The 14,768-nt window shown below is 46.7% G+C and overlaps 2 protein-coding genes across 3 annotated transcripts in view; one reads left to right on the plus strand and one right to left on the minus strand.

Annotated features, from left to right (window-relative positions):
- Positions 1–14,768, plus strand: part of DOCK2 (dedicator of cytokinesis 2) — a 355,926-nt gene that overhangs the window by 167,762 nt on the left and 173,396 nt on the right. The window lies entirely within an intron of this gene.
- Positions 176–14,768, minus strand: part of INSYN2B (inhibitory synaptic factor family member 2B) — a 105,264-nt gene continuing 90,671 nt past the window's right edge. For both annotated transcript variants that reach the window (XM_024576731.3, XM_053926255.1), the window contains 2 exons: positions 14,172–14,246; positions 176–3,208 (listed from right to left, as the gene is read on the minus strand). In XM_024576731.3, coding sequence (XP_024432499.1) covers positions 3,022–3,208; positions 14,172–14,246 — 262 coding nt within the window. In that variant the 3' untranslated portion in view covers positions 176–3,021. The remainder of the gene's footprint in view (positions 3,209–14,171; positions 14,247–14,768) is intronic.

Consider the following 14,768-nt stretch of genomic DNA (forward strand, 5'->3'; position numbering starts at 1 on the left):
CCTGTTCTTTGTTTCTTTTCCTGGGAAACATACAGAAGGGATTGTAATGAAAACTGTCCCTGTCATTGGGACCATTGAGGTATCGTTCTCAAGTTTGAATTTTATAGCCCAAATCAACTCAAGCTAGTAACGGAGACTTAAAACCTAGGAAAAATAAGTAAGTTTATTGCAAAAGATAATATCCCATTTAAAACAGTTTAGAAATTTACAAAACCTTACATTTTACATAGTTTTTAAGAAGGTACTCTACAGATGAGCTGGTATGAAGTTCCAGGTATAGTGAGTACACATTCTCCTTAACTACAGAGAAAGCAGCTACATAAACTCCCGCAACTTAAGTTGACATATCGGTCTTTTTTCCTTCCATTTCACAAAAGTAATTTTTGCTAAATTAATCTCTCTCCATAAAACCATATAACCTCAAGTACAGGCTTTTTGTAGATTATCATGGTAGATGTTACCTAATATTTTACAATGAAGTGATTTTCACGAGTAGATGGGTATAGAGTTTTGCTGTATGTATATGTGTGGGGATTTTATTTATTTATTTTTAAACAGAGATGATCATTTTTGTTAGCAGGAAGGTGCTTACTGAGTCCTTTTCCCCTCGTAATGATTTTAAATGCTCGATTTCCGGAAGAGCCCTCCTTCCCTGGTTTGGGCTGGTGGCCCGAGCAATGCTGCATTGTGCTTTGGTATAGAATCATTACAGTCTCATTTGGTTGAATTTCTGGAAATGACAACATTTTCTACCCGATTTTGTGTTCCAGTTGAGGGTGTATCCATGGCCCCCAACTCAGCAACATAAGGGTATAAAAACACGTGCTTTTTAATTACCCAAGGATTGGGTTCTGCTTTTTGTGAGAGTGACCTCAAATGCCTCTTCATTATTCCAGGCTGACTTTGGCAAACGACGCAGCCCAGCCCTGGGTCGTTCTGCTCACTCCATGTTGGACCATGCACAGAGCTTATGGAGTAGGTAGAGTAGCTGTTTGTATCTCCATTGGAGGTTGGAGAAATGGCCCTGAAAATTTAAACAATTTGTCAGAGGATAGTGGACTAGGCTCTTCTGTTGCCTGGATCTCTTAACTCCCAGAACAGGATCATTTTCATTCTAGCATGCTGCCCAGGAATATAAATTCATTGGAAAATTAGTGTACGCAAAGCAAATTAAGATGGAGGCTCTACTACAAGATAAAATTATATAAGAGATCCCACATGATTTTGCTTTATTGGATTATCCTCTGTGCTGTTCTTTTCCATTGTTGGGGCCAACTGAGAGTGGATTGTATGGATACAGAAAGATCTGTGGCTTTTAGCCAGTGGTAGCATATCTTATGAAATGTGGCTTCCCAAGTATGACAAGTGTATTTATCTTAATTCCAACTGAACATTATGGATGCCGGTCTCGTTTTGTGGGTTTAAACATTTCACTAGAAACAGAACAAGAACATCTTGAATGACATTCCAAGACTTAAATAGTGCAAGCTGCGACTCCTTGCCAAATTCCCCGCTCGCTCTCACTGAAATAGCTTCCGCACTGCAGCGCTGTGGCAGGGCGGGTGCCACTGTCGGAGGGGTTGCTCAGTTCCTCTCCGCGTGCAGTGGGGTATGTTCATCCCCCCGTGCACCCAGGATGCTGTACTCTGAGGACTCTAACTCGGAGAGCTGATCTGGAGCTGAGGGGGTAATGAAAGGCCTCCTTCGTCAAATGCCGTGTTGAGCTTTAGGGTCCCTTTTCTAAGCAGCATCAATCCAACCACAGGCCGGAAGGGAACTTCACGCGGACCGTGAGCCTTGCCAACCCACCCCTCATCCCCAAGAGCATGTGGCGATGACTTCATTATATTATGTTCATTGTCCAGCCCTGCAAGTGTGACGGGGCCCACGTGTATAGGGGTCGTGTCGGAAGAATGAGCCAGACTTTAAAAGAATTCAGACTTTAGGAAGGAAAGGTCTTTTATATGAAAATGGAAAAATATATATATATATCCTCATCCCTAGTCCTGCTGCTTCTTCAGTCAGGTGGCCATTGCTGGTCACCAGGAAGGGAGATTATGTAGATTAATATACTTTTGAAACTATCTACAAAGGGACTGTGGCGATGAACGAATGAGACCCAGTGTTGTGTTTTATCTCAGTCTTTATGTTACTGGTAAGATGAAACAGACAGCCTGCCGGATCTCATGATCTTAAATGCCGTGGGGAAATTAACTGTGGAAGTGTCACCTCAATAAATCCAATAAAAAAGTTAACCGTGGAATCTTATAATTCAGACCCAAACCAGATCCCACCCATTCCCCAGGCAGAGAAGCATGATGGTCCAAGGTGGGCCCCAGAGCTATACCTACAGCATAGCCACTCCTAGTTCCTTACCCCCTGCCACACCCTGACTCTGCCACAGACCGGAAGGCCACACAGTATGAGATGACAGGTCCTTGGTTTGGGATCAAGGGGCTAATTTAAAATGAAAATGACCCAACCCACAGGCAATCTTGCATTTTTACACCCTGCCCATTTCCGTGGTGCTCCTGTACCCCGTTTTCTTAGAAAACTGCCAATGTATGTATCTGCTCTCTTCTGGTGTCTCTGTTCATAGAGCTCCTCTATCTTCCTGCCCTGCACAACATTTATCTTTTTTTTTCTTTTGGGAGGACGAACCAAGGATGAGAAGGAAGTGCTTAGCATCATGGAGGTGTAGGAAAGCCAATGTGGACTTTGCTCGTGGTGGGAATCCAGACTTCGCACGCCAGGATGTGGCCTGGTGGTGTGTGATGGGGAACTAGGCAAGTGGTCACTCTAGGGTCCATGAAGTCCTCAGCAAGCAGTGGCACTCACTCAGGTGAGGCTGTTGGGCAGGTGTCCAGCAGCAGCTAAGCCAGCCCTGGGTCCTTCCCATTTTGCAGGTTGAGTGGATCACAGCCCGGGGCCTTTGCTAAGCAGTAGGGAAGGCCTGAGGGCGGCGGCCTCCCCACCTTGGGGAGGTATTTGGGGACAGCACAGGGCATGGTCCTGACAAGCTCAGATCCACCAGAAGCATTTCTTCTTCACCTTCTTGGTTTTCCGCCTTAAATCCTGTTTCTCAGGAACGGGGGGTTCTGCTGGGGACTTTGGTGGGGGAGAGGGCTCCTCAACTGGCTCCGCTTCCTCCAGACTCTGTAGAACTTCATGGAACCTGCCTTCCTGCTGCCGAAAATCATATTCTACACTGAAAAAGACAGAGGAAGGAAGGAAAGTAAATTCCAGTCAGCACATGCTGATTTAGCATCACCAAGGGCCCGACTGATACAGAAGAGCATGGGCTTTGACACTTAGTCCCAGATGCTTAAGTACCTACTGGTTATGTGACCTTGGAAAAACTGCTACCTCTCAGAACCTTTGGGTCCTCGTTGATTGAATCGGCGCCTGTAATGCCTTCCTGCTGGGGATGCTCTGAAATTTCAATGAGGCGTGTAATGTGCCAGACTGATAGGCGGGTTCAGTAGACGTTACTCCAGTCTTTCTCTCGTTTGTTTAATGCTCCTAATTCTTAATTCTTTTTACACATGTTATGCACGAAAACCGCCTCATTATGAAAGACGTAAATAATAGTCAGGAGTAGACAATAAAACCGATACCTCAGTTTCCTCATTGATTAAATGGACAACCTAATACCACGTATCTCAAAGGCTTTCTTTGGAATTAGTATATGTATTAAGTGAGAGACTGTAAAGGAAGTACTTACAGCAGGGCCTGGCGTGGAGGAAGCCCTCCATCTGTGTTAGTTAGCGCCTATGGCTGTTATTATTATCATAAACATTATTACAAATACATATGCCTTGCCTTTGTCTTGCTTCTCAAATTAATGTGTCTTGGATTGCTTTACATATGTTCTGACCTCCTAGCAGTCCTCATTACGGACCCATTTACACACTCTCCTGTGATGGGCACTTCCTAATCTTTTTGCTCATTTGTGTTTTGGAGTGGTTCATGTACAGACTCCATTGTATGGTCTGTACACTGGTCTGTGAGGTATACGGGACTTGACATCAGGGACTGGTGTTCCCAGAATTCATAGATTGGGGCTGCTCAGTGCAGAGGCTCTGGCCTGCACAGTGGGTGCTCTCAGGTCCCTTATTCCTGAGGGCTGGGGAATCAGGCTGGGGGGCCTCAGGGACTGTCAACCTGCCTCCTTCTGCTGGCTCCGCCCTCCCAGAACCAGCAGAGCCAGAACAAAGGACTCCTGCGGGCTGCGTGAGGGCTCCCTCTGCCCCCAGTTGTCCACCCCCCTCCCCAGGACATTTACTTCGGGAAGCGTTCCCGTGTGGGATGTTCGTAGGAAGACTGCAGGTTTCAGCGGCGTGTTCCCTGGTTTCACCCCAGAGCTCTCAGAAGGCCAAAGATGAGCCAGCGTGGGCTTGTGGGAGAAACGCAGCCATGAACGCGTGCCTTCTCCTTGTGTAGCGAGGAAGAGATGGAATGTTTCGTGTGCAAGACGGAAGACCCCATGCCAGTCTGTGATGTGTCATGACTGACTGGCCAAGGCCTTTCTACCCAGCAAGGGCTGAATGGAGCTGTCATTACAGGGACAGTTGTCACTGTCTACTGTCCTTATGTCACTTCCCAGAGACCCAGGGTCAGACTAAGTGCTGCCGAAAAGGCAAACTGTGATTGCTACACAACTCACGAAGGCCGCACTCGGTGGCTTGGCACTGGGCTTTCTGTAACGGAAGCAGCTAAAAAGACTGATGGGGCGTCAGTGCTTAAGAGCATCAGGGAGGAATGTCTGACTATTTTGTTCTCGGCTTATGTCCTTTTACTTTCTCTTCCTGCCTGGTCCCCTCTATAGGGACATGTTCCTAGCTGGGCGACCTATATAGTGGATGAAACACAGGCTGTGTTTTTCAAAGCCAAGCTCCACAACTGATCAGCTGTGAGATCTTGGGGAAGTCAGTTTTCATTGTCAAGCCACAGTGTCCTCATCTGTAAAGTGAGCACATTGCCTACTCACAGGATCCTCAGTGAGTTTAAGCGACACAGTACATGAGCCAACACTCGGCTCAGACCTAGGCACCGAGTATTCAGCCAGTCATTCAACAGTCATTTGTTGACTATTTCCCATGTGCTGGGCCTTGGGCTAGGTGCTGGGGGAGGAGTGTTAGACAGACAGGCAGACATTACCCTGTGCTGCCAGTCCAGCGGCTCTGTGTCCTTAGTAAATGCTAGCCAACACCAAGAGCTATTTGAGACCTTCTAGCCCAAGCCAAGGATTTGCCTGGTCGGTAACCTTCGTCCTGGACCATCAGATGGAATGTGGGTGCCCCACATTCATTCTAGGAATTTCCTATGCTGTTGTCTGTTATAAGACATTCCATCTGTCCATCAATCCATCCGTCCATCCATCCATCATCCATCTATATATCTATTCATTCATCATCCATCCATCTATCCAGCTGGTTTGTGGCCTGACACTGTGCTCCGTTGCGGGACACAATGGTAAGACAGACAGACATGCAAACTGCTCTTGTAGATCTTACTTCTCAGTGTGTGGGACAGATTAAACTAGCAATTGCTTTAAAAATATGCTTTGTATTGATCTCAACTACCCCACTTTCTAGCTCCTTGTCCCTACACCTAACAAATTACAAGAACAAACACAAAAGCTAGCTTCCTCTTCCTCCTGATGTGTGGTATTTCTCTGACTTCATAATTCAAATAACCAAACGACAACAAAAACCACCTGAATGTGTCAAGACTCAACAACAGTGTCCTAATGCCAGTTAGGAAAAGCAGTGGCCTGGGGAATCCAGAATGGACAGAACTGGCAGAACCTGAGCCAGGAGACAGCATGAAACTGTCTCATCGTCACGATTTAAAGTGCAGCCCAGTACAGAGAGAGGATAGAGCAAGGGCTCTGAGTGGAACACTCCTGGGCTTGAACCAAGGCTGTGCCTCTCACTGGCTGGGTGAGCTTGGGCAAATTGCTTCTCTTTCTGAGACTCAGTTGAGAATGGGGGTTACAAAACTCTCCCACTGGGTAGTTGCGCAGATGCGACACAATGATAGGTGAAATGTCCTCACGTAGGACTAGGTGTCTGCCCACTCCCCTCCTCACTAAGTCTTTTGTCTTCCTATCTTAGGGGCTGAAGTCTCACCTGCTCACTCATACCCTAAGCTCCTCTTCAGTAATTGTATACCTTGCCAGCAACATCACTCTTCACCCATCCCCTCCCTGTACACTCAGGAAAGAATACATTCTACGTTTCTATGGAAACACCACAGGGTTCCATTATGATCTCCCCCCAACTCCTCTTGTAACTACCCTCACTGATCTGGACAAGAGAAAGGAGATTGAAAGTGACATTCTTTTCAAGGCCAGGCAAAAAGCAGTGTATAGAGAAGTGTGTGCACTTAGGAAAGAAATTGATTAATGTTTTTTAGGCCAAAGCAATTTATTAACATAAAGAAAAATTGTCACTTTCCTTCCTACTCTTCCATTTGACAAACTACTGTTTAGTTTGGAGGAGAGAAGAGGGAGTATATTTTGTTTGGGTAGCAGCTGCCTTATAAATGTGGGGGACAGTGTCCTCTCTCATCCCTTTTCATCCTGAAGTTGGATGTAGAAAAGGAGATACCCCTCAACTTCCTTCTTAGCTGACCCACACCATATTCAGCAACCTCTTGAAAAGGGGAATAAATTGTCTACTTGGTGAGAATTCAAGGAGAAAGTTGCTTGTAGATTCTGGGAAATGGCTGTCTGCCTTGGGTTTGGTATCAAGGTGAACACCAGTGACTTCTGTAACCTCCCCTCCTCTCTTCTTCCTCTTAATCTCCCTACCTTCCTCCCCCGCCCCATACCACCTTCTGCTGCCCATATTCTGTGTGGATGGAGAGGAGTGCTGAGGGCTTAGTTTGTAGAGCTCTGGCTCACAGTGGGGGCAAACAGTGGTCAAGAAATTGTTACAGTATAGGACTCGGGCCTGGAGCCATTGAGATACTGTGGAGCATTCAAGGTCTGCAAGGAAGACCTGACACCCTGCTTCGCCACTGCCCTGTTCGTTGTCTTAGGGAGCCTTAGAGCCCTGGCCATCTAAGCTGTCTGCACGTGGTACGCCACAGCCTTTGGAAAGTGAGCTAGGTGTAAACCAGGAACGGGAGAGAGCTTGCAGGCATCCCTCTTGAGGGCACCTGTCTGATCTAACTGACAGGTCAATGCTCCAGCCATGGTGCCTGGTGAGAAGCAAGAGGATGTTTTTCTAGGTGATTGGAAGCAGTGGGAAGCCTTAGTCATGGCTTATCTGGAAGAAGAAACAGGGAGAAGCAATAAGTAGGTAAATACATTCGTGCATAAGCAAGCAACAGAGCCGGGAGCTGGGTGCAGTAGCTTGGCTGGGCAAACTGAAGGCAGGTGTGCCAGAAAGAGATAAAACTTTGTATAGAAATCAATGACCACTAGAAGCCCCTTACTTTTACACAGCACTTTAGAACTGCGAACACTCCAGGTCTGTGTTTTTACTTTATCCTCATAAGGGCCCAGGAAGATGGGAAGGTGGTTATCCCCACATAACTGACAAACGAATTGGCAGAGAGAAGTCACACTCTGAGTTATGATCAGAATTTAGCCTGGTTTCTAGACTCTTCATGCTTTGTTTTTCCCTAAAGAGGGATTCAGTGGTTTAGCCCAGGGCCTGGCTGTTACCAGGGCCTTAATAGAAGAAGAAGAAATAACGAAAGTACCTGGATCACGTTCGGTGAGGATGCATGGCAACTTAAATGAATAATAATAATTAGAAGATGGAGAGGAGGGGAGGAGGGAAGAAGAGGAAGAGAAGGAGGAGGAAGACTGTCACTCCTGGAGTGAAATCTATATTGTAGACGCTGCACCACGAGTTTAATCATTCTCACATGTCTCGTGTAATCCTCACAGCCCCGTCAGGTAGATGTGCTCTTCATTCCGTGAATGAGGGAACTGAGGCAGGGGCAGGTGAAGGGCACACACGAAGACGAGGCGGGGCCAGGACAGGAGCTGAGATTGCCTGGCTCCGCCGCTGGTGCATTCAGTGGACTGCGCTGCCGAACACAGTCATCATCCCCTGTGTGACATCCTGGCCGCCTATTGCATGTGGGCTGGGGACTGAGGTGGTGGTGACCAAGCCCCGGCGCACCGAAATGACCACACAGTCCCCTAGGGAACCCGACCGCACGTGGAGCCGGGCTGCACGTAGGACCCTTTAGGACCCAGCTGACCAGCCCATCCCACACTGCTGTTTCCAGAGTGCAGAACAATTCTGGCCAGGAGGCTGCATCCCTGGAGAAGACGGGCACCCCCTCACAGGCAGCTTACTCCCAGTAATATGTGGGCTCAGCCATCCTGGGTGTGGGCAGGCTGCCCAGGCCTGTCAGGGGCCTTTGCCCTTCCTTCTCAGCAGGTGGGTCTTGGTCTTTAATAAAGAGAAATGGTGACAAGCCACTGCCATAAACCACACATTCCAAGCAGGCTGGCTAGAGACTAATGATCCGTGGAATCTCCCTAAGGAGGAAACCTCTTCCAGATCCCTCTCTGCCTCCTCACCTCCGCAGAGTGTTTCCGTAGCCCCGTGCACCGTGGAGCCCAAGGGCGCAGCTGACTTATGGACCTCCTACCACTCTCTCTCCTAGAGAATCAGCTGTCGGAATCAATGGCAGCAGCGAGCGTGGTTTGGTTCCTGTCTGCTTGGATAAATCGTGTCACTTTGGAAAATGTCTTTGGGGAAGGCTTCAGTCTGGGAAAGTAGGAACTTCAGTTAGTCTCTACTTCTACCTGCCCCACAGCCCAGAAGGGATTCTGTTCCTAAAACTTTCTCCTAATGGCCAGTTAGCTCAGTATTTTTAGGGTATAATTTTAAGCCCCACAACTTGCAGCCATTTCCGTTGGCAAGTGCACCCCTTCTCCGAGGGCATCTGCCTGCTGATGGGTCCTCAGAGAATTGTAGCTTCTCCTCCCGGAACATGAATAATCAGGACCAAGCACAAAATTTGTCACCACTGATCACTAACTGTGAAAGACATCTGCTCTGGGGTCTGTGACTCTGGGTCGAGAAGGCCTTCCTCTTAAACCCTAAGAAAGGACAGGTCTTCTCAGAGAACTTGAACACATATTCACTGACTAGGCAAGGTCAAAGGTAAGAGGGGAAGGAACTGGAAAATCTCCCGACATCAGGACCTGTTTGAGCCCTGGCTCTGTTGGATCTTGGACAAGTCACATAACCTCTCTGAGTCTCAGTTTCCTCATCTGTAAAGTGGGAACAATAACCACATGCATATGTTAGAGTTGTTGGGAGTTGGAGATGAGATTCTGCAGGTACTGTATTAGCGAAATGCCTGGCACCGTGCCTGGGACAAGAAATGGCAATGGTTGTTATGTTAACTTGATAGAGAAGTAAAGCTCGGGTCATTCTGTGGTTAGCGTAGCCTCTGTGCCAGCAGCCATCCACTTGTTATTCCTGGGAAGTTCCCTGCTTGCTTGATTTTATATTTATGGCATGTTTCCGCCTCTTTAGCTATTAATGCATTAAAATAAGTTTCATTTTTATTGCCGATAAATTGCTGATGCTGTAAATCCTCCTTCTTTCTTCTTACACTCTGGGGAAAAGAAGAAAGGGATAACGCACTACTGAGAGAAACAGGGACTAGAGGCAAATGTCTTGGGGATCACCCTGCCAGGGCTCAGAGACATTTCCACACGTACCCCAAACTTTATGCCTGTTTCCTACAGAGAAAGCTTGAGCTACATTGGGTGGCAGTTGTTTTGAGGAGGCTGGTTGGTATTGCTATAACGTTCACCGTCCAGCAATTGAAAGAAACACCGCTCAGTCCATGTGGAAATGTGACAAGAGCTGCAAAGGCGTCTGTGATTGCTAAAAAGAACAGGTACACTGCCTACTCTGTAGGTGTTTTTCACTGCAGACTTCACTGTGGGCCAGAGAAAGGACTGCAGCTCTCTCTCCCAGCTCACCTGGCTCCATGCTGGGAGAGTGTCCTAAGCAGACCGAAGGAAAATACTAAATAATTTAAGCAGAACGGTGGTTGCTAAACCCACAGGCCAGGGTGCATATTACATTTCTAATGAAATAACCTTGTTCTCCAGTTAGCCAATAGCTTTAAGTAGCAGGTGAGGCCAAGATCCAGCATCCCAAAAGCTTAAGCATAAAAAGAAACTCATGGAAGCCTCCCTCGCACCACTAACTGCGTGACCCCGGGTGACTCCTGCAGCTCTTTGGAAGGAGAAGGCCTGGCTTTTCTCCCGCAGGGCACACAGCAGCAAGGCTTTGGCCTGCGTTCCAGAGAGACTCCTTGTGATAAGTTCTGAAAATCGAAACTGGTGCAGCTGAGATGCCTCTGAGATATTAAGTTGGAAATAATCTAGTTTCCATACCCCTGTGGTTAGGATTAAGAGGGAGAATGTGCTGATGAAAGAGGTGGGGGAAGACATGGGTGTCATAAGACAGAACTTTAAATCCAGGAGTGTTGTTGAAACCAGGAAAAGAGGCTAAGAACGAGAAGAGGAGACAGCCTGTCCAAGTGAACCCCCAGACTGACAGCAGCCCTTCTGTCTCTCTCCTCTCTAGCACCTTTCAAATCTCACATGGCCAACCTCCCCCTTCGCCCATGACAAACGCTAAGTTTGCAGCATGCTCTTTATTTCCATTGCCTAAGCCACATGCTCAGATGGCAGGTGAAAATTTTTTCTGAGAAAGACTTCCTATGCTCTTCCCTTAAAACATTTGATGGATTTTACAACTTAAACCAAGCAGAATTTTTTTTCCCCCTGGGAGATACGTCCAGAAAATAAATGCATGATTGGTGGAGACAAAGTCCTCTGGAAGAGGCTCGGTGATGATTTGTAGAGTGAACTTGAAAATGAAGGGCAGGGAGATACGGCTGGAGGAGCAGAGACTGCAGTGGGGGGAAGGGGGAGGATGGGGAGTGCTTGGGGAGAAAAGCAAAGGGAGCTGAGTCCTCAGGGTGTCACTTCCCAAGCTTCAGCCGTTCATTCCTCATCTTCATGGTTTTTGTGAAACTCCCCACACTAATTATTTACTTAACGTTATTCCTCTCTAAATCAATTTTCTTTTTAAACTTAAAAACATTTATGCAAATGTTTTTTATAAACTAGGCAATATCACTTTTGAAAATAGAGATCTGCATCATTTACAATGAATATTTAGGGGGATTAGTTTTAAAATTTAAAAGCTCCAATAAAAATAATTCAAAATGATTACATTCTGGCTGGATGCTGTTGCTTGCCTATGGCTATGAACCTGAGACTGCTCTCTCTTGGCAAAGCAGATAGGTCTTCAAAAAGTTTGAAGACATTCTGGCACCAAACTCTGATTTTCCCCTCCAGGTAACCACAAGGATTGAAATAACTTTGGAAAGAGAGCAGCCTTCTCACTCGGTAATTCAATATTATTTCATCTTTGGTACCTCACAGGTGGCTCTCACCCAACCCTTTGAGAAACTTGTCCTGGAATCAATGCTAAGGATCAATGAGGAGTATGACTGGGGACTGAACAGCCTGGAACCAGCTTGAGGCATAGAACCAATTTCTGCCCCCTTCCCCCAGTGCTCATGGCAGTCAAAACCCAAAGGAGTCCATTTGCCTCCGTGTAAGAAATCCCCAGCCAGCCCCTGAGCGCCATGCATGGAATCTTTAGGCCTCTGCTGCACTTCATCGTCAGATGGGATCTATGGAAATAAGAAGAAAGCTAAGGAGACTTTGGGGTGGGGGGCCGAAGGCTCCTCTGGGAGCAGAGAGCATGATTTGGGCAGAACTGATGACCCCACATGCCTTGATGGAAGCAAGTAGCATTAGCCATAGCTTTCGCCTGATGGGGCCACTTAGAAAAGCTTATGTGTTGCTAACTTAGCAGCAACATCTCCAGAGAAGAAGGGCTGGGAGGCGATTCTTCACGTGCCCATATGCTTTATGTACAGTGACGTGCTCCGGGCCCATCCATCACTGCGGAGAGGGACCGCAGCTCAGCAAGTTCCCGAGGACGAGTATTCACATCACTTATTCATTAGTGTGTAAGATCTGACTTTCCAAGACACAACACAAGGGTTTGAAGGCATTTGAAATGTTAAGAAAAAAAAAAGGACAACTCTCATCTTCCCACTGTTACTATGATAGGGATGTTTTTCTGATCTCTTTGCTTTCATCAAATTAATTGCCTGTTCCTTCGCAATGGCTTAGATACAAGGATATAGATGCTGTCTGGAAGAACAGCCTGGCTTTGCATGGTAATGAGAAGTGGATGTACACAATGGCTGTTCCTCTTGGAAAACCGGAAAGGGATGTGCACATGAGGTTTATTAACCCTTCCAGGGGTGTACATTCACTTCGAATGTTTGCTTGGGGTGTTTGAAGTAGCCACGAGGAAAATGCACACAGTCCCAGGCTGGTGGGAAGGTCATAGTTTAGCCAAATATTGCCTCTTTTAATTCAGCATAGAACACCAGGATGTCAGAACTGAAAGGGACCCAAGGGGCCATGTAGTTAAAGGCCCTCATTTTTTGGATGAGGAAACTCAGAGGCCAGAAATGATTTGCCCAAGGCCAGGCCGTGACACTCACAGTAGCCTGGGAAATAACCATTTGTCCTCCTCATTTGCATAAGTTAAATAAAAAGCCATCTTAAGGTAATGGAAAAATACATCATCTGGCTGATTACGAAGAGAGACTATCCAAAATTTAAATGGAGAGTAGTTCAAAATAATTATTGTTTATAATGAGTGGGTTTTTTTGTTCTCCATAGCTGTCTAGACATTTAATAATTTTTGTTCTCCTAGAGCTTTGGAAATTTGCTTAAGAAAGAAGATATAAAAAAAAGTAACAAAAAATGTTAGCAATTGGTGAGACTAGACTGGCTACTTATACTTTCCAATGTCACAAGCCTTTTCCAGAATTTTTTTTGGTTTTGTTTTTTTTTTGAGGGGATTTTTTTGATTTTACACTGAGGTAAAGGGCATTTTCTGTGCTCAGTCCTGAAGCTTCTGTCATTTGGTGAAAATATGTAGTTCTGTGGTTGCTAGGTGTAAGGAATTGACATTTCAATGAAAAAATGCCCCAGGCCCTGCCAAAGTATAGGGGCCTTCTAACCTCTAGGCCCCCCTTCCCTTGTTGGGGTGAAGTCTCGGATTCTGCTGGAGAGAGAAGACAGATTTAAAAGAAGGCACAGACAACCCCATCAGGCTGCCCTTTCCATCTGAGAGAGAAACGTAATAGAGAAAGCAAAACCCTACACTTTTGTCAAAATTAGATGCCATCAACCAAAATGACTGCTTTTGACCACATTTCCACCATGCTGCTGAAATGGGCTTCCAGCTAAGGGGGCACTGATCTTTCTAGTAATAACAGTAATAAGCCTTTGGATTTGTACAGAGCTTTGCAGTTACAAAGGTGTCTACATATGTTGCCTCGGATAACGGTTTCCACTCTACAGATGAGGAAACTGAGTCGCAGACATGTCAGCAGACATCTGACTCTGCGATTGGGACTCCAGGTTCAGTGCTCTCACTACTATATAACGTTTTCCTTCTATTACTTATAAAAATCCACTTTATTGCAGCAACCTTACCCCCTGAGGGAAGGAGACGAGGTGCTTAGAAAGGAATGCAAAGTGCTTACTAACATGTTTCTTGCCACATTGTAAGTGCTTGGCATGTGATAGACTCCGCTGAGCAAGAGGTACTGTGGTGGAATAATCAACATCACCAGGTTTGGGATCAGAAAGGTCTGACCCCGAGTCTAGAGCTTGCTCCCTTCTCTGAAAATGCTCTATGTGACCTGAGCCACGTGGCTTAACTTCCCTGAAGACAGTAACACGCACCTTGCAAGGTATAATTTTGAAATGGGATGCAAATGTGCACGTAGAGCTCTGTAAGGTGCCCGCACTTAGTGTTCAGTCAGTGTAGGGATTATTATCTGAAGGATTTGCTCATAGCCCTTACTGTAAGAAAACAAGGCCAGGCAACCTCAGAACCAGATGTTAACATTTCACAATTCAACACCTGGATGTTTAAGTCTCAATTGAAAGGCCTCCTGTCTTTGCCTCTCTCTTAACTTTCTGCATCTAAGAGAGTGTGCGCGAGCGTTCTGTGAGCCCGCAGCTTCCGCGCTCCACAGAGCCGGACTCCGTGGTGGCCAGGTACCTGTATATGATGCACGCCGTGTTCTGGCAGGTCCTGCAGTTGTTGAGGTCTTGGCCAGTTCGATAAAAGTTGCGCCTGCAAGACAGAGAGTTTGCTGGATGAAAGTCCCGTGGGATGCACGCATCCTGCACCTTGCCCCTGTCACCGGGAGCCACACTCTGAAGCTGCGTGACCTTGCCAAATAAACAAGAAACCCATGAGAATAGGATCTCACGTTTCTAGAGGGCTTTCAGATCTGAGGGGGTTTTTTTCCTGCTGACAACAATAGCTTGGAGATGATCAACTCTTCTTACCCCCTTGTGAGAGAGGGGAAACTGAGGGACTTTGCAGGAGGGTGGAAGACAGGCGGTTAAACTCCTGACCCCTCGGTTCAGTGCCTCTCTCTCTGCACCACCCCGTGCTGCCTGCGTGTAAGACAGTGCTGATGCTGATTCACATCAGCAAATGCCAGTTAATTTCCTCTTCCCTCTCCCACCTTTTGTCGGTGAGCTTTCCTCATCCCTTCCTCTCAGGCTTTCAGGAGCACATTTTCCAGGACGAACACCCCACACCTAAATAAATAACCGCCTTTCCCTTCCCAGACTGGTGCTGAGTCAC

Source organism: Desmodus rotundus, chromosome 6 (assembly GCF_022682495.2).
Source record: "Desmodus rotundus isolate HL8 chromosome 6, HLdesRot8A.1, whole genome shotgun sequence".
Classification (NCBI taxonomy): Eukaryota; Metazoa; Chordata; class Mammalia; order Chiroptera; family Phyllostomidae; genus Desmodus; species Desmodus rotundus.